This window comes from Cottoperca gobio, chromosome 19, assembly GCF_900634415.1.
Source record: "Cottoperca gobio chromosome 19, fCotGob3.1, whole genome shotgun sequence".
Classification (NCBI taxonomy): domain Eukaryota; kingdom Metazoa; phylum Chordata; class Actinopteri; order Perciformes; family Bovichtidae; genus Cottoperca; species Cottoperca gobio.
Window position 1 is genome coordinate 910,565 of NC_041373.1, and position 20,048 is coordinate 930,612.

Below are 20,048 nucleotides of genomic sequence, written 5' to 3' on the forward strand. Positions count from 1 at the left end.
GTGGATTTCCATCTACAAATAATGAAGCAATATTTTACTGTTGTAGCTGCTCGAGGTGGAATCTACTTTGTATAGTTAGCTAGTTTAGTCCAGTGGTTCCCAAACTAGAAAGGTTCACCAGATTAATCTGAAGGGCTGTGGGAGGATTAAAGATGGAGTTGGCAATTTTGGAGAAAACAGCAAGTGTAAACTAGATTTTTAAAGTTTTAAAATGATGAAGGCCATAGCCACTCTCCCAAAACACATGAACGCTGCTGGAGTCCACGAGAGCGCAGCGCTGTCATCACTAACTTATCCAACGGCACAGGGCATTGCCGGCCGGTACTGACAGGCGGCCCAATGTGATATTACAGGCCTGCAACAGCCACACGGGTTGTATTCGTTCTTTTGCCAGAGCATTTGATTTATGGATTGCTGTCGGTATGTAAAAATAATTTCAACAAATAATAAAAGAAATGCTCTGAGAAATCAGATAGTAGTTGGAGATTAATCAAAATACAAAACAAAAACATACAACAGGACTCCAAAAATGAGGCAGCTCATCAAACAGTTTGATTATATTTTTATTGTTGAAAAAATAACGAGTATTAGGTTTGTAGTTGTCGAGGGACTCTCGTGTACAGTTCCTCTCCTTATGTACACTGATGAGATTTCCTGTTCTGCTTCAGGCTCATTTGTAAGACATTTTAAATCCAGTATATCAAAATTCAAACACTCTTCAAAATCCACAATGAGGAGTTTAAGAGCTCAATTTCAATTACAGGGAAAGACCAGGTTCAGTTCCTCACTAAACTCCATGTGTTGGACTTCAGTTCACATCTTTCTGTCAGCAGATGATCGACAGAAATCCAACACTGGTAGATAAGCACACTTTCAATCCTTTAAACAGGTTTTTAATGTTTTAATGATGGCAGCCCAACACCACCATGCCACAAGCATTCACACTGCTCAGCTCTTACATCAACAGCATTCCAGTCAGCCATACCAACTGCATTTACACCTGAACGCTTCTATCAGGCATCACATGAAGACACAGAATTAGATCAAAAGTTGTCACCCAGAAGAAAAGTGGAGGATAACAGCCAATCAGAACCTAAGATCACTTTGTGTGTGCACTTAGAGAATGCTTTGAGCATAATGCTGCTTTTGTGTCAAAAGGGAAAGACGGCATGTGTATTTTGAAAATGCAGTTCATCTCAGCTTGAGGCGATGAGTGCAGCTTAGGTTAGTAAACCTCTGATAAGTTATTTGATTCATTGTGTGAGTATATTTGAGATGATGATTCTTCCCCTATAACATACATGCAGCATTACAAACTGCTGACACTAACAAAGAGAAGTCAAATAGTTTACTGACCTGGAAGACACTCGTCTCCCATTACTCTCCTTCACCTTTTACTTCCTGGACTTCATTAAAGAAGCACACTGCTGCTTTTGCATGTTTTGCCACATTTGCCAATTCACCAGCAGTCACTTTAAACTTGCTGCAGCTCTCGTGTGTAGGCGAAGAAAAGTAAAAGAGACAAAAATATTCACCTATCTGCAGCAAGTCTCAAGTCTCTGTATGATGATATTCATAATGCTCTGAAATGAAGCTAGGATGTCAAGCTAAAACAAATGAAAAAGTGTCTGATGTCAGTTAGTAATGTTTAATAAGATAAGACATTTTAATTTTATCTCAGTTTCTCTTTGAGTTTGTCCAACTTCTGTTCATTTCCTCTAAATGAGTCAATGAATGGGATGTACTAAATGATCAGACACATGACTGAACTCATGCCAAGTTCTAATGTGATAACTACATGATTCAAATTGATCTGATCGGATACTGACAAATGTATCAGATTACAGGAATCATGCCAAAAGAGTTGATGTAATATAACCGGGTATAGACTTTACAGAGTACTGTGTACTGTGTGTGCTTTGAAAATGGCTGGCAGATATGTACAGTACATGACTTGTGGTCTAAAACATGTCAAACCACCTTTATGATCCTTTTATGATCCTGGTTCGGTAAGAATTGTGTAAAACAGATTTCTCAAACTGGCATGACCATTAGTCAGCAGTGCATAATATACAAATACAGAACTAAAGTTTCACACAGTACCCAACAACCTGGAATTAAAGAATAGAAATCATGTTCTGGCCTCTAACTAACCTTTTTGGCCACGAGGAGCGCACAACATTGAAATGTAAACAAAGGAGTAAAGCCCAGAGAGCAGCAGACAGACCTCACACACATTTACCGTCTCATCTGACTGTCACTCTGACATTTTACATCCTGATCACTTTTGGAAAGTCAGAAAAACGGGTGATGCACCAGAAGCAGTTTAACATCTGCTCACGCATGTTGTCGACACCATCGGTGTGCTCCACTCTGAGACAACACATGATGCAGGACTAAATGTTAGAAAGTGATACAAGTTTCCAGTACGGGCGAAGGTGGGCATACAGGGTGGGCAGTGTTACTCTTCACTGACATGTACAGAAAAACTTCCCCGACAGTCCAAACATGCAATATCCACATTTTGCACAATTTCTGTTTCGTTTGGCTTCAAATGTTCTAGGCAGTTAATGTCTGCAGCTAGACATCACTAAAGGTCTACATGACCATATTAATATGTATGCACCTTTGCACCAATTTTACACAAATTGCATATGCTTTGTATAATAGCTGTCTTCTTCTACCTCCTAGGCAGCCGTTGGTAGATATCCATCACATAAGGATAGACCTTTACAGTGTTTTATTATAATCAATTAAATCATGTATCCTTTACAAATAAAAACTCATTGATTTGCATTTAAATGATGGATAATAAATTAAATTAAATAAACCTAATAGGATTTTTTGTCAAGATTTGTATTTCCTTATACGGTCTTTAAAGTACGAATGACTGGGTTTTAAAATGGAATTTTTTAAATGTTACTGTTTTCTGTTCATCAATCATATTCCATAATACACTAGCTTCTTGCTGTAATATTTACAATTCTTATTACATTACTGTCTTTTACAGACTAATAAAATGAGCCGCTCAGAGGCAGAACTGGTCTCCCTGCTGCTCAGTGACTCATTTCAAGTAGCAAAACATTCAATGGAAACCGTCGATGAAATGTGATAAAGAATAAAAGTTAATGTTGCAATTCCATTTTAAACTCCAACATACATTACATTACTTTACATTTAACAGAAAAAGGAAATTATTTAAATGCAAAAGGTAATGAATCTGTTTAGAATATTTTCAAATCATTGGTCATTTGATATTATAATTATTACATACGCTGTAAAAGCCTTTAATGGCACACTGCAGGCTCCATAGTGAACATTTGGTTATCTTCCTGTTTGCTAATTCAGTGATTCAGACTTTTTCAAATCAGTCTGCATTTAGAAAGAAAAACATATTCAGCGATAGAACACACGGTGTTCTGCTTCAGCTGTAATGTAAAGAAGGAATATAAGTATTATAAAGCCTTCTGTGCTCCTTTAAATGGAATGATGGTAAATCTGCCCACCAACACTGAAATAAAGCCTCAGTCATTTTAACTGATTTGGGATTTTTACACAAACTGAAAGTAATTAAAGTCAAACGTTGCATCACGATGAGTAAATCAATTAAACCAATTCCATCAACAATGCCCAGTATACATGCATGATATGTTGTTGTGAGTTAGAAACACAGAAGAGATTCACAAAGCTGCCGGAATGATCAATAATAATGTTCAATACACAGAAGGCGACATGAGACGACATATGTATTTTTTTTTTTAACTATTCTCTAACTCCTGTAAACATCCTTTAAAAACTGCTTTCGTGTTGATTCTTTAAACAAATTCATAAAAAAAAAAAACAATGTTTGCGAACTATTATGATATAATATTTTCTCTCTCTTTTGGTTCAGATTAAAATCATAATACAATTTAGATCAAGTTAATTTACAAAATATTGTTCATTATATTCATATATTATAAGCTATATAAACTGAAGCGACCTGTGCATATTATTGGTTAAAATCAAAGTGGCGCACTAGAGCAGAGATCTAACGTCACGTTTAAAGTAGCTCCAGTGTAGAGAGCAGTACACCTGCACACAAACATTGGCACAAAAACAAACTGCGAATAAAGGAAAACTATTTACAGCAAATGATCCTAAACACACAGTTGACTCTTGAAGGTTATCAAATCATTAAAACACTGGTCGTATTTAAAGTAGGGTTGGACTGATGGAGACAGACTGACTGAGGTAAAGATCCAAATGTACTCAACATCTTTCCTGCGCTCATGTGGAACACCTGCTATGAAAGCTGCAGTCTCACTTTTGATTGTGTTTTAGTGGCAGATCACACCAAACGCATTTGGACTCTTTAAATTCCCCTGCCTTATATTTAATTTTATTCTTTGTCCAAGTGTGTTTCATCCAGGAGTCATTTCTGTCACAATCAGGATAAAACTCTTTAAAATTCTTTCTAGAAAAATAGAAAATAGTAGTTTGGGTTAGGGTTAGGTCAACTTACTAGTTTTTTTCCAGAGCTTTCAGCTACAACGTGTGGCCTTCAACTGCAGATACAACACAACCTGCTGAAGAAAGTCATGAGATGCGTCTGAAAGCTCCAGAAAAGTAAAATAATAAAAATGAAATGTTTTTGTAAAACTAAGCCAGGAGATAAAGAGTCATAATTGCAAGAAAACAAGAATATAAATTGGTTTCAATGGAAAGTTCTGATCTTAATAAAGTTTGCTAAACCTTTGACATACCTGGCAGGAAAGTCTTAGACCCATCATGTATACAGAATATTGACAGCATCAGTCTGTGCATTAGCCTCAAAAACATTGTAGTCAACCCTACCAAATAGGATTTAATAACAAAATGTAATTTAAAATGAGTTAAACTTTTGTCTCAAACTGAGATTAGTGTAAAAAGGAGACGATGTCTTCCGTTTTAGTAGCAACCAAAGAAAACAAACAAAACCACATGAAAGCATTCAGTCGCTGTCTCTCTCTTTAGCATCCTGTCACTCAGTTTGTCACTAGACTTGTAGTAAAAAGATATTTGTCACCAGCTGCTTTAATACAATCTTAAAATCCTTAGGGAAGTTCTATCATACTAGTAGGTAATATCATGAGAGAAATAGTTTCCTGTTGTTGCCCAGTTATAACTCATTTAATTGTATTATAATAACTTGTCATCAATAACTCAAATCATAGAATAGCTCATGGTTAACGCTTGAGCAATGTTATCTTCTGATAGAAGTAAGGTTCTTAAAAAATGGGAGTACAAGGTATGACAATAACAATATAATGCCGTCCCTAAAACTAGGGCACGAAGAAGGGGGACACCAACTAACTGGAATAAACACAGCACAGAGCACAGGCTCTCTCTCAGGAGGGGGGGGGGGCTCTCTCTCAGGGGGGGCTCTCTCTCAGGGGGGGGGGGGGGGGGGGCTCTCTCTCTCAGGGGGGGAGGTCATTTGGCAGCTGAACATGTACAACAATTAAAACAGCCATGTAAAAGATAATAAAACTTGGAAGGTCATTGTAAGGTTATGCAAGGCAAAAACATGACTCAATGAGATAAGGACAATCATGAGATAAAACATGGAGTAAGACGATATAAAACAATCATTAGAACTGAACAACCACACAGCATGAGGATCATCTTGCTGAGAGGATAATAGTAGTATTATTAAGTATTTCTTCTTACAGTAAATTTACCTGAGTTAGATACCTGTAGACAGTGTTTAAACAAAAACACAAAATGACGACCCAACATAAACCTCAACATTCTCCAGACTCCTTGTCTTACTCCATGCTCACACAATTCAAGAGGCCATTCTCAACTAATGTTACGTTTCAAATGGAGACCCGTGAAAAGGAGTTTGACGGTGTTCTGTAAACCTAAATGAACCAAATCCAATGAACCACTGTGGATGCGGATAAAATACATCTTGCGTAAAGTTAATTGCGCTAACTCTGTCTAACAGTTACTGCAGTATAGGTCTTTTTCTAGGAAGACTGCATCATCACCTCATCGTAAATAAAGCTCACACACAACTCTCCTGCTGATTCTCTCTGAATCAATCCACAGGCCCGTGAGCCTGTTTTGAGGGATGCTTTTCAAATGGACTAAAGGGGAAGTCATGTGACGTTCTGGAGCTAGTGTGAGCATCAGTAAGTCATGCAGCTAAAGATGTTGTGTTTAAGTTCAGGGTCGCAATGCCTTCATGTATTGATTAGTGCATGTAGTGCTGCTGATCACAGGGAAAACACAACTGTCAGCCTCTGCTATCCACCTTGCTCACAAACACACACAAACAGACACACACATAACCGACAAACATCCCAAACACGTGAGATGGTGACGATGATGGTTCTTATTTTCATATTCGATTCTTCCCTCTGCAGGTTTCTGTCTTTTTTTGAGAAGTCAGGAGGGTTGACAGAAGGGAGACTGGTTCACTGAGCTGGTCAGGAGGTAAAGAGAATTTAGGGAGGAGGGAGAGCTCTAGGCGGTGTCATAGAGGATCTGCTCCAGCACCGTCAGCAGGTGTTTGAGGCCATAGCTGTAGCCGTGATCGTGGCTTTCACTTGGGAAAACGTGGGCAAAGTCGATCATCCTGACCTCCACCTCAGTGTCTCCTCCTGCCCCCTCTGTTGCATCACCTCCTCGTCCTTTCAGCTCCTCCTCCTCCTCCTCCTCCTCCTCTCTCCTCCTCCTGCCTCTGTCCTCCCTCTCTCCATCCTCATCCTTCCCTTCCAGTTGTGATTTGTTTCCGTTTGTGTTTGGTGCTTGTTGCGACTCACCTGTTCGTTTCCATACAGAGTTGTCTTCTTCACAAGGTGCAGAAACTGAGCCGACTGTCGTGTCCACAGCATCACTGTCTCCACTGTTGCCTCGGAAATGACCCATGGCACAGTGCTGGTGGCCACCTTTCCTGTGGTTGGTGTAAATGGTATCCAGGCTGTAGTCCCAGGACACTGGCACCTGAATGTTGTTGTTGTTGTACTCAGCCACTTCATCTTCCTGACTCGCACCTTCCTGTCTTGTTTTCCCCTCCCCGCCCTGACCGCTGTTACTTGCCGATGACAACATGGCAGTTTTCACAGCAGTTGGGCTGATCGACGGCGTGCTGAGAAGGGACGAAAGGGGAGATGAGGAGGAAGAGGAGGGGAGGCCCTCGTAGACAAAGAGAAGGGAGCTGGCGTAGAAGGCCAGCTGGCGCTGTGACTCAAACCAGCGGAGGATACACTGTACTCTGCGGATGCTGGCCGACACTGCATCTTTCCTCAGACTAACACCATTATGGAAGAATTTAGCCAGGCCTGGAGGAGAGGGGGGGGAAGAGTTATATATGGTGTCTGTTCTTCTCTCAGCATACATGGGATTTTAAACACACACCACACACACACACACACACACACACACACACACCATCTTTAATGGTGTCCTTAAGCAGTCCCCTCCCGTAGTGCTGATCGTAGGAGTCAAACGTGTCGCTGCACATCTTATACACCTGAAATAGAATAAAACACTTTGTGTTAGGAGCGTGTTTGTTAGTCCTTGCCCCTAAAACACGCAATATATAATGTCTCTTTGTGTCTACATACATGAGCCGTATTTGTTCACGAATGAACAAATATTTGCTTAGTTGTTTGTTGGAACAATAACACAGTTCTATTGCTCAGAACTTCACTCATACATCGTCACATCAGTTACAGATTTTATAAACAAGAGCTGCTTATGCTGAAAGTAATTAAAAAGTAATTATTCTGCTGCCATTTGCTGTGTACAGTCTTATTCTCTCTGTTATTGTGTCCGCCTCTGAAAAGTCAGAGCTCACGAAAGTCAGAGCTCACGGCACAAGATGCGCATGCATGCCGACTCTAACTGATCAAACACTGACTCCATCTAGTGGTCTACAGCGGCACTCGCACCTCATAACATCAAACTGACCAGCTATGACTGCAGAGCAAACCTGCTGCATGCTGAGCCAAATCATGAAACAAGCTCAGTGCAGAACAGATAACCAGCAGCTGCACAGAACAGTGTGGCGTCACATGAAGACAAGTACCCAATCTTTAAAGAAAGTCTACATGTGCTTCTACACATGCTGCAATACATGCTGCAATACATGCTGACCCTGGGACCTGAGATATCCAGTTTGACAACATTTGACAAGTCTGGATGTTTTTGGTTCTTTGAAGCTTTATCAGAGGAAACGAGTGCTGAAACACAAACATGCCAAAGTGCAGTTCAGGGAGAGTTAGCTGGATCATGATTCATAATATAAGAATGAAGAACATGGAGACTATCGGCTCATTTTCATAATGAAGAGTTGCTTATTCTTATTCATGATCAAATATATAACAAAAGAAAAGAAACACTAAAAGAATCCATCTGGAGCAATCACATGATCATCAAGACTAATACAATGAATGCTGATCATAGTTTCAAGTCTGGATGAGCGCAGTGTTATAAAATATATATATATATAAATATATATATATAAATTCTCTCTCTCTCTCTCTCTCTCTCTCTCTCCCTCTCTCCCTCTCTCCCTCTCTCTCCCTCTCTCTCTCTCTCCAAGTCTCTGCTGTGTGCTTGAGCAACTTTGCAGCTGCAGTTATTCACTGGGAGCAGGAAGATTCTCTCTGCAGCACTTAATCACCTCTTTTTATCTTTTCCTTTCAATCTCTCTCCTCCTACACAATCATTCAGGAAGATCATTACCACTAATTATTGTCCTCTATCTAAACAAACAAATACCAGAGTTTAGTATGGGAATTTTTCCAGCGTCACACACACACACACCACACACACACACGCTTTTAATTCCTTTCGCACAAACTCATGTTCAGCAAAGATAAGAATTGCTATCAAATTGTATATTTAAACCAGTATGAATATATGTAGTTCCAAGACTGTTAACGACACACGTTGCGTTAAATATTCACAATTTGGAACCATTTTTATGAAAAAATATTTTGATTATTTTGATCGGTGGAATATAAATAATTGAAGAACTGGCACATTAAGACTTTCTGACTGCTTCAAAATGAGGAGTAATCACTTTTCTTTTGTCTCTCTTGTTTATAATGCTGGTAAATCTCAATGAATTTTACTTGCTCAGTTTCCTTAAAATTAACTGATTACTTGGGTTTAAATCTCTCTTGATATCAACAACAGCTTTGAACTCAACAAACAACTCAACTGTCTCTGAACTTTGTAGGATTACATAATTATTTCAAATACATTTCCAATGGATATTATTAAGAAATTGCAAACCCTTAAAAAGCATTTAAATCAAAAATAAAATCTTAATTTCAATTTAAAAATGTCACTCTTGGACTTTGATAGCAACAAGCAGGAGACCAGAATGCAAATGAAGGACAAGTAAACCAACAAGCCCTTTACATACAGAACAAAGACGTAGGATTGCGCAGTATCACACACACACACACACACACACACACACACACACACACACACACACACACACACACACACACACACACACACACACACACACACACACACACACACACACACACACACACACACACACACACACACACACACACACACACACACACACACCGTGATGTCACCAGATCATGGACATGGAGGAAGTTTCAGAAACTGTTTAAATATCTCAGATAATGTTAAATCTTATTATACTGGCAAGCTATGTGAAACATAATAAACGTTTGTATTTTTGAATGTTGTACTCTGAAAAGCTGGTGTTGCAACATTTTGTCAAATGAACAGAAGTTTTGTTGAAACCTGTGTTTATACTCAGACTGAAGTATTAAAAAGTATCGTTCTGGCTCAGACAGACAGTCTCATCTCAAGCAATCAAGAAGTGTTCCAAATCACGATGACATCGGAACAGTTGGGCTTTTTGTTTATTTCTTGCTGCAGGCAGGAAAACCCAAACCAGCATTTACTGATGATACTGACATAGGTTACAATGGAAACTGATCAAAGCGATAAAAGGTTTCCCTATTTGACTCTCTTCCTTCCCAACAGATAAGAAGTTCAAGTCAACAAACAGCTTCAGATCAACAACAGCTATTTACGTGTGTGTGTGTGTGTGTGTGTGTGTGTGTGTGTGTGTGTGTGTGTGGACAGGAATGACAACAAAACAAGGACTCTCAGCGTAGTTACTTTTTCGTAAAAGAGGCCCAACTCCGGCACAGCCATTTAAGCGGTGCGTAGAGAAGTTGTCTTGCGTGTTGTGGGTCTTCTGAATGGTCTTTATAGAGATCATGAAGCCGATTGATCTAGGCACCCTTAATATAAACACCTCTCAAAGTTTTGATATCATCACTTATACATTAGAAGGACACTTGGAGAACGCAATCCTCTGCCATGGCCAATGTTAACATATGTGAAAACTAATCTGTATCTGCCCCGTCAGTCAGATCCGCTCCCATGGTCCTCCTTTGGCCCACGCTGACACCCTACCCCTTCCACCAAGTTTCATGAAAATCAGGCCAGTAGTTTTTTTTAGTAATCCTGCTGACTAACAGACAAACAAACCGAACTGAAAACATAACCTCCTTGGCAAAGTTAATTAAAGACGGTGCAAACTTACCCTCATGCCGAGGACCAGGAAGCCTATCTCCTCCATCAGCGGGTATTTTCTGATCTGTTGTTCCCGTTTCTCCTGCGAGGCAAACGGATCGTAGCTCCGCTGGCCCAGCTTCACATCCATGATGCACGGCTTGACAAAGCGTCGAGTCACGTCCTCCAGCTTCAGGTACAGGTCTGACGGAGGGAGTAATCATGCAAGTTATTTTCATATAAGCCTGATGTTGGCTTTTTATTTAATAAAATATACTGAACATTCAATATAGCTCATGTTTCTGGTACGATAGAAGCTCTTCCTTGAATATTGACTGCATGTGAATATGTCTTGTGTGGGTGGTGATGGCCTAGTGGTCTAGTGGTACGCCTTCCAAACAGAGTTCAATACCAGGGCTGCCACCATTGTGCCCCTGAGCTGCTCCAGGGAGACTGTCCCTGTAGTTAGTTCACTGCAAGACTCTCTGGATAAGAGCGCCTAATAAATGACCTGTAATGTAAAAAATGTAATGTCTTGTTTTCCTCTTACCATTGGGGCTGTCAGGAGAGGACCATGTGCCGTAGTACTTGGGAAGATGGTTCTGGAGCTCCAAAAGGCATGGATCACAGCAGTCCTCTGCATACACCTAGGACAGACACAGACACAGATACACACACACACACACATTACCACCATCATACTGTACAAACAAGTGGATGGTGATATTGTAGAGTTCATGTAGGGCTGAAACTAATGATTAATTTCATTATGGTGTAATTGGATTACTTTTTAGATTATTCAAATAACTGTTTAACCCGGGGGGTGTCAAACTTATCTTAGTTTAGGGGCCACATACAGCCCAATTTGATCTCAGGGCCGGACCAGTAAAATCACAGCATAATAACCTATAAATAACCACAATTGTTCCCTTTGTTTTAGTGGAAGAAAAGTTCATTCTGAAAATGTTCACATTTAATGAACTATCTTTTTACAAAACATTATGAACAACCTGAAATTTCTTAAGAAAAATAAGTGCAATTTCAACAATATTATACCTCAGTTTATCATTTATACATTATACAGGCATTACAACTTACAAAACATTCAGTGGACAAATTTGAAATAGCTTGAAAAATTGCAGTTAATGTCTTCTCTGTAATCTTTACACTTTGTCAGAGTCATCCCGCGGGCCGGACTGGACCCTCTGGAGGGCCGGTTTTGCAGCAGCAAAATAACAAGACGCAGCTTTTCAACAAAGCGGGCCGTATGTTTGACACCCCTGGATTAGCCTATCAAAAGTAAGAAGGTACTGAAAAATATCCATCACAAGTTTTTAAGAGTGAGGTGATGTCTGACAAACACGGATACACTTTATTTGAGTGGCTGAACTAATGAAAGAGGAGGGTGCTCTGGAAACAGGCTTCAATTCTGATGAAAATGGTGAATGTTCAGCACAGCACACATTTTAACCGCAGCCCCATGTTGTTAAATATGTTCTGTAATAGTAACTAGACTTCCAGCCCCGTGTAGGAGGTCAGGTCAGCGAGATGTGCATGCTGTTGGGATTAGGCTCGACTGGTTTGGTCAAGCGACTGGCAGACATGATAACATGACTCGCTCCAGTTTGTATGAGAGTTGCTGAGGCTGACAGTGCTGCTAAGCTCTAAAGCAAACACTGTGTATTACATAGACCCATATGGAATGTCTGATATCTATACTGATTATTAAGAATTTACATTTCCCCATGCATACACTTTGTATTGAAAGTGCTGTTGAACAAGTCAGTATGTGAGTCACAATAAAACTCATTCAAACATATTTACAGCTGTACATAAAGGGTGAGGGATCTTACACAATTCAAGATCTTTCTACAAACTGAATTGAAAATGCAAAACAATTTTTATGTTTTTAATAGAGGAATTAACTCCTGGCTAAAAGAGATCTAACACTGTTCTCACACCAGACACCTTCACATTTTGTTTTCATGTGTGCATTTGTGGATGTATTTGAGTTTGTATTTTCATCTTTTTCTATTTTTACTTTTTATTTTCAAGCCTCCTGTGGACACGTACATCTGGAATGACCCCTTGGTATATTTTACAGGTGTTATATTGTTGTGCATGTGATTGTGAGAAAACATAGTGCTTATGAATGCATCGGCATTACCATGCTGTAAAACTGCATCTCTCGTGGACCTCTGGGTGGAGGCTGAAGCTGCTTCAGGACTGTTCCATCTGGATGCTGCAAAATCCCTGCAACAGATACAAAGATAGAACTTAAAATCAAAGTTTAGAAAAGAAGTATGTATAAGTAAATTATAGTAAGCGTTTTAGTGCTTTAACAGTAAAAATGGGAAGTAACAGGAGGACCCAGTCATCTTTTCAAACCTTGTTTTAGCATACTGTATCAGCGGTACAGTAATGAAGAACACCTCAAATTAATGTTCATCGACAGTTTATTCAGAACAGAAGTAAATCATTGTAAATGGAAAACATAAACAGATCACTGTGTCTAAACCTAAGGTTAATGTTTAAATGAATTATAAAATCTGACATCACACAGACACACAAAGAGAGAAGACAGAGGGAGTACTATGTAGGCTAAGTGTAAGAACATGACACAATTGATAGAATATATCAATATGGGGTGATGACTTTTATTAAGAAATGTCCTGTTGAGAGGACAATAAGGATAGAATGAGAGACAGCAGCATGAGGGACCCTTAATGTAGATGAAATACTGTAGGTGTCCATGAGAACTCATGCCATCATCCTCCTTTACTCAGTGTTTACCGCGTTTACACCACCTGACAAACAGGGTTCCCCCTGAAATTCAAGGTGTTTTTTTTTTATATTCACAACTCACTTTTCACATTGAACAGTGCCCTTTCAGTAAATAAACTAAACACTTATATTATTTATCTAATTTATGTGCACGTTTCACTGTCAGGAATAAAATACATGGAATCTGCTCATCAGAAATAAATGGGAGGATTAGGGCCTGTTAGTATCTCAGAGAGAAAAGGACATTAGTCCTGACTGACAAAACATGTGCAGTCAACAATATTTTGTTATGCTTTCAGGATCAGAGAGTGTATTAAAAAAAGTGGACGTAGTCACTAGAGATTGAGACCATAAACTAATGTTTGCAGTGTTTACTGAGGTAATCAATACAGTGAGAAGTAGGGTCATTTTCTCAAAAACTTCTATACAATCCAACTTCTTTTTGCAACCAGTGGAGTGCCTGCCAGATATTATTAAGAATGCCGGTTTAAGGCTCTTCTTCATTTGCTTTGCTTTTCATACCCGGAGGTTGCACCTCATCAGCCTCACCGAGTCAACAACAAGACGCAGCTTTTCAACAACGATGACTTGGGTCAGTCACAACCCACAAACAGCAAAAAAATCACAAATTAACTTACTCCCATAACGTTCAGTATGAAGTTACAGAAAAACAATGCTACACAGCTCTGTCATATGCATGAAAAGGAAAATAATAAGTTCCGAGTTAAACTACTTACTGAATCAGTATGTTTTTAGTCAAGCACAGAGGGACACTGAGCCTGTATTGCAGATCTGCTGATGTGACTTTATTGTAAACACAAGCCATTATTTGTTTGTACAGGACACACAACATGCCATTATATGAGATCCAGCCATTAGTTGACCATTACATGAATGTGCTTCTTTATCTGAGAATTACCATAAAATCGATAATTATTATTTTCATTTTTTCTTTGTTGTATTGAATTTGTTTTTGTGTGAAGCTACATTTGAGAGTGGGAAAATCACCTAAAGTTACTCATAATGGCGGTTCCCTTTGCAAGCCTATTGCCAGTGTAGAAGAGAGGAGTGTCCTGTTAATCATCACCTGCTGACCACAGGTGATTACAGACGGACTGAGTGAACCTGCAGTGGTTTCATCTGCTCTTTGATCTCTACATTCTTCTGAGAACACACAGCGACTTCTTTTAATGTCGCTGCACACAACAGAACCATATTTAGCTTCCATGTATGCCGAGTGTGTATTATAGTAGTGGCAATAAAGAAGTACCTGCACACCCACTTATATATTATATATATATATATATATATATATATATATATATATATATAATATATATATATATATATATATATATATATATATATATATATATATATATATATATATATATATATATATATATATATATATATATATATATATATATATATATATATGGCACTGTTCTTTTAGTGCATGATTACTACTGCCGGGCCGGTCTCAAGGCACCACGCCAGCAGCTACATCACATCTCTGAAAAGGTTGCAAGACATTTCCAAATAGGCGTTATTTGGATAAACTGATGACATATTGCCGCACCGTTGTGACGAAAAGAGAGCTGAGCCAGAAGGCAAAGCTCTCAATATACCGGTCGATCTTCGTTCCTACCCTCACCTATGGTCATGAAGGCTGGGTCATGACCGAAAGAACGAGATCACGGGTACAAGCGGCCGAAATGGGTTTTCTCAGACGGGTGGCTGGCGTCTCCCTTAGAGATAGGGTGAGAAGCTCAGCCATCCGTGAGAGACTCTGAGTAGAGCCGCTGCTCCTTTACGTTGAAAGGAGCCAGTTGAGGTGGTTCGGGCATCTAGTAAGGATGCCACCTGGGCGCCTCCCTAGGGAGGTGTTCCAGGCACGTCCAGCTGGGAGGAGACCCCGGGGAAGACCCAGGACTCGGTGGAGAGATTATATCTCCTCACTGGCCTGGGAACGCCTCAGGATCCCCCAGTCGGAGCTGGAGGATGTGGCCCGGAGAAGGGAAGATTGGGGTTCCTTACTGGAGCTGCTGCCCCCGCGACCCGATCCCGGATAAGCGGTAGACGATGGATGGATGGATGGATGACATATTGTTACTTTCTCACCTGAAAACATATTTAAAAAACTTAAGTCACATATCAACAGCTTTAGCCTGGCTCAAAATCTCATGTGATTGACGACCAGGCCGGTCTTATGGCGCCCCAGCAGCTCTCAGATGATGGTGTTATGTTCAAGTACACGACAAAAAGATAGACTCAGCATAAAAAGGGTAGAGGGGAGTATGTATTGATACAGGCATCATACACAATATGGGCTGAAACAGTAGTTGAAATATGTGATAGGAAAGTGAACATGTTTATCATACAATATACTAAATAAGACATCATAATTAAATTGATGGTAAGTAGTTCAATTAAATTGTAATGTGTACAGTTCATTAATCGGATTCTTTTTTGGTTTATCAGTAGTATTAGTCATGTACTGTATGTAGAAAGATAATTCTAGTATACTACAACTTTTGTTTTATTTATTTTTACTATCTTTCCTACTGGTTATGACAACACCTAGCAATTTGAGATATAAGCAATCTATAGTCTTTACGGTTTATATTTTTGGCAGTGGTGTAGTTTGTGTATAGGCTAATGTTAGCATTTTACTTCAGGCGATTGCATTTACGTTTAAAAAAATGATTAAAACTGGTGTTCTTTGTGAACAAAACAAGTATCGTAAACGTTTGTTTGCTCCAGAGCTTATTTTCTGCAGTAATCCAAAAGGAAGAATCCTATCGTTTTTTAATCGAGGGAACCAGTGTGATGCTAACTTCCGGGTTGACTTCACCCCATATCACTCAAACCATAGTGACCAGCCATCCTTTGGAGATTATTTTATTGTCTAATACAGAACTGGCAGGCAATCATTTAGAAAATTGTAGCCTTCAAGTTAAAGGTTATAAAGTCCTGCCCCGCCTTCAACATGATGACTCACCATGGAGCAGCTGACAGGTGAAGACTAATGAGTAACACAGCGGCAGCCGGACTTTCACCTTTGCTTCAGAGTAACTACATTATATAACTAACACACACACACACACACACACACACACACACACACACACACACACACACACACACACACACACACACACACACACACACACACACACACACACAGCACTGACAGCACTGACAGCACTGACAGCACTGACATAACCTCTGGGCTCTCTCCAGCTTGTTAAACATAATTGACCTAAACTGACAGGGTTGCCCCTGAATTCATGGGCTTTAACAAAAAACACCTGCTTTAGTCAGCTATCAATGACAACCTCCACATGTTCTGCCCTTTATGGCACACCATAATGTACATTAAACACAGACCTAGAGCCTGCCGACTGGAGGCCTGTGGGAACAGAGCCGTGAGAGAAGGAGTGAGCAGGATCATTTTCAGTCAGCAGTAGTACAAGCTGAACAGGATTCCAGTGCTTGTTCAACAACTGTTGTGGAGACTAAATGAGACTGCTGGCTCAGTCTCAAAACTATTTACTTTACCCTGTGTGGCCTGTGTTCGGATTGTTCACTACCAAGCCCTGGAGGGACTAAGATAAGATCCTTCCACATTACTGTGTCACTGCTTCTAAATGCCTCTTTCTACTTCCATTTTCAGATGGAACCTGCAAACAGAGATGAGACATTCTGAAGAAATCATCACAGAAATATTCTACAGGACTACATTAAAGACACAGACCCCTTCCCAACATTGCATTACATTATTGACATGGTTTATACATTTGATCCTCTATCAACTGCAGGTTTCATGGCACTAATTTAGTTGTATTGCTTATTTTCTTTTCAGCAAAACTAAACTCCTATAGTGCGAAGAGATCCACAGATATCTAAAGCGTTTAGCAAAACAATGTAATGCAATATTACACATTTAGGGTTGCAACTAATTATTTTCATTATTGATTACTCAATCATTTTATTTGATCAATTAATTGTTTAGTTTATGGTGTCAGAATATAGTGATACATTTCCACCTGAGAGGTTGGTGTCTTGAAATGTCTAGTTCTGCCTGATGGACAGTCCAAAACCAAAATATATTCAGTTTACAGTGATATCTTTTTATGGGAATGGCTCATTTGGGATACTGAGTTTTTTTTTTTTTTCATTGTTCTTGGCTTCTTTTCTTTTGTTGCTATATTAAAGAGATACATTATTGCCTTTTAGTTCTGCTCCACTTTGTGTTTACACTGAGTTATTACCAACTAACGCAGAAAAAAAATCACATTCCACTGACATGGATTAATAAATGGTTAAGAGCATTATTAGCAAAGATAGAAACTAGAGTTAAAATATCATAATAATGACAGAAAAGTAAAAACAGGAAACGTTTGTTTACAGTCCTGGTAAACCTGTAATACAACACAGTGAACATAGATTAACCAAATGGAAAGAAAGTCAATGTTGCAACAAACCAAAGAACACAGTGTTGTGTACGCTACATCAAAAGGGCTCAGGTTAAAGAGTAACACAGGTTTGTCCTGGCTGACTGCAAGGCACAGGACACTCCTGAGAGCCTGCCCCACAACATTAAGATGAGTCTTCCAGGAGGTTGCCATTCACTGAGGTAACAGACTGACCAGCAATGACTCACCCATCTGGAAGGTACTGTAGCAAGCAGTTTCATACATAATCAATTCAGCTCTTCACCTCCCCTGATAACACACAATGGATTCTTTAAAAAACAAAAACTAGACTAGGCTAGAGGAAGACCATGGAGCTGCTATGTCATGGTTACAAATGATCAGATTAAGTGCAAGCACCTACATGTGAAGATGTAGCTGGTGTAGATTAGTAGTAAGAAAAATAATCTAATTAATTTTCACAGGAGAATGAATCCTAACTCATATGCATGCTGCTTCGTCATGTATGTTAAAAAAAATAATCACAATGGCAATCTTCCATTACAAAATGTCCCAACTTACTTTTCTTGCTGACAACAAACAGCGGGTAGATAGTAGCACTAAGGCATTTTGTGAATTGTTACTTACTTACGGTCATCCACAAAATGCATCTTTCACTTCTAAGTGAATTGATCTTCCTACAAACGTTTTCCAATAATAATTGTGCAGTGTGAAGAAAGTTATGAGTTCATATTTATAAGAAACTGTTCGTGGGTTAGCCCATTTGTAGGCAAAAATAACGCACTGAACCCAAACAATTCATATAATGTCCTCGGTCACATATGGGCATGATAAACAACATTCAGTTCCAGATCTAAAGAAAATGAGTAGCCTATAAAGGAAGTCATGTTTTGTGACAGAAATTCTAATCGCAGGAAAGTAAGAGAACGATATCTCGTCCAGTTTACTTACCCACTGTATCCACTCCATACTTGTGACCTGCAACCTGATGTGACAGCGGGACGCAGCCGTTCAGGTGAGCCTGGCCTTGTGGCCCAAGTGGCCGCTGACCGCACTTTTCTTTCGCGGTGTGCCCGCCGGAGAGACGTGGGGTCAGGGTGACACCAACAGCGCCTGAACTGGGGGTCAGTTCCAGTCTTCCGAGAGCTAGAGAGGACTCCATCATTATTTGACGTTGAGTTGTTGACATTTGCAAAAAATATATATTCTTTTTTTAAAAAGGGGAAAAGCGCAGCCTTTGTCCAAGAAAAAAATAAAAATAAAAAAGTAAACGGTGTGACTGTATCGATTCACATACTGTTATTATGTAAGCATATAATACAGCCCAGCACACCATTTGTTAGGGCGTGATGTTGAGAAGCCCTCATGGAAATGGTTCAGTCCAGACGAAACCAGCACAGCAGCTTCGGTCGTGTTCGCCGTTTTCGACCACAGACAACATCCACATTGACGGACAGCAACACTGTCGTTACCACCGCTGTGTCCGGTTGTGAAACAGGGCTCCCGGGCCAGCACTAATTCAATGATTTTCATATCTTAAACAGAAGCATAAATACACCCTGGCCACATCCCACTTCCTACCAGTGTCAATTACAACGGAGGCAAGCACTATTTCCGTTCGCAACTTCCAAAATAAAACGAATGGAGACGTATCGATGCTGCAGTGAACCACGATAAAAATAAAAGGCGGAGATCTCTGTTGCTATTGAAAATATGGCTCTCGTTTTGTTGAAGTGTTTAGTCTCTGAACAATCTCAAGCATCGTTAATCTTTTGGCACCTTTATTATGAAAGCAAGGTCACCCAACCTCCGGGCTTATCTTTATCAAGTTCAGCTAGCCTGACGCAGATCCACTTCCTCGCTTCAGAGAAGTAAATACTGTTGTCTCTCAGTAATGGTGATACTACGACACACTCTCGAGTGATACCCAGTTCCAGTCAACAAATAGAGAAGCAGGCGGGGCGAATGAAGACAATGAATTGTCGAAATTGCATAAAGAGGCTATTCAGTCTTGGTTGTGATTGCCAAGTCATCGATACTGGCCATTAGGCTGCTAAGCAAGCCCTTCCTCGCGTCACAATTCGGCAGACCAGAGGGACATGACACTTGCCGTACAACCTTCAAGGCGAAGGCCTATCCGTTGAAGATGAACACAAAAACGATGCATTGTCGTCCTAAAATCCATGACCGGTAGAGTGCTTCTCATTTACAGATATCCAGGTCAGTGTAGGCGGCTACCTTTCTACGAACCGAACAGCGCCCAAAGCCTCC

The 20,048-nt window shown here is 39.8% G+C and overlaps 1 protein-coding gene across 2 annotated transcripts; it reads right to left on the bottom strand.

The window, feature by feature from the left end:
- Positions 1 to 544: 544 nt before the first annotated feature.
- ipmkb (inositol polyphosphate multikinase b) lies at positions 545 to 20,010 on the bottom strand. Of its 2 annotated transcripts, XM_029456212.1 has the most exons (7): positions 19,111 to 20,010; positions 18,729 to 18,923; positions 12,722 to 12,807; positions 11,105 to 11,201; positions 10,586 to 10,758; positions 7,420 to 7,501; positions 545 to 7,310 (listed from the first exon to the last, which is right to left on the bottom strand). In XM_029456212.1, exons 1-7 carry the CDS (start codon positions 19,142 to 19,144, stop codon positions 6,493 to 6,495), a joined length of 1,485 nt encoding a protein of 494 aa, XP_029312072.1. In that variant the 5' UTR covers positions 19,145 to 20,010; the 3' UTR covers positions 545 to 6,492. The 2 variants fall into 2 exon arrangements, with proteins under 2 accessions (XP_029312072.1, XP_029312071.1); XM_029456211.1 differs by having other exon boundaries at positions 18,729 to 20,006.
- Positions 20,011 to 20,048: the final 38 nt, after the last annotated feature.

What these genes read in the sequence shown, in the direction of transcription:
- ipmkb (XM_029456211.1), bottom strand. Translation starts at nt 18,966, where the DNA reads ATGTCAACAACTCAACGTCAAATAATGATGGAGTCCTCTCTAGCTCTC. An exon ending in AGATGCAGTTTTACAGCATG is followed by an intron (nt 11,202 to 12,721) that starts GTAATGCCGATG and finishes TGTCTGTCCTAG; the next exon opens with GTGTATGCAGAGGACTGCTG. An exon ending in TAAGGACACCATTAAAGATG is followed by an intron (nt 7,311 to 7,419) that starts GTGTGTGTGTGT and finishes CCTCTCCTCCAG; the next exon opens with GCCTGGCTAAATTCTTCCAT.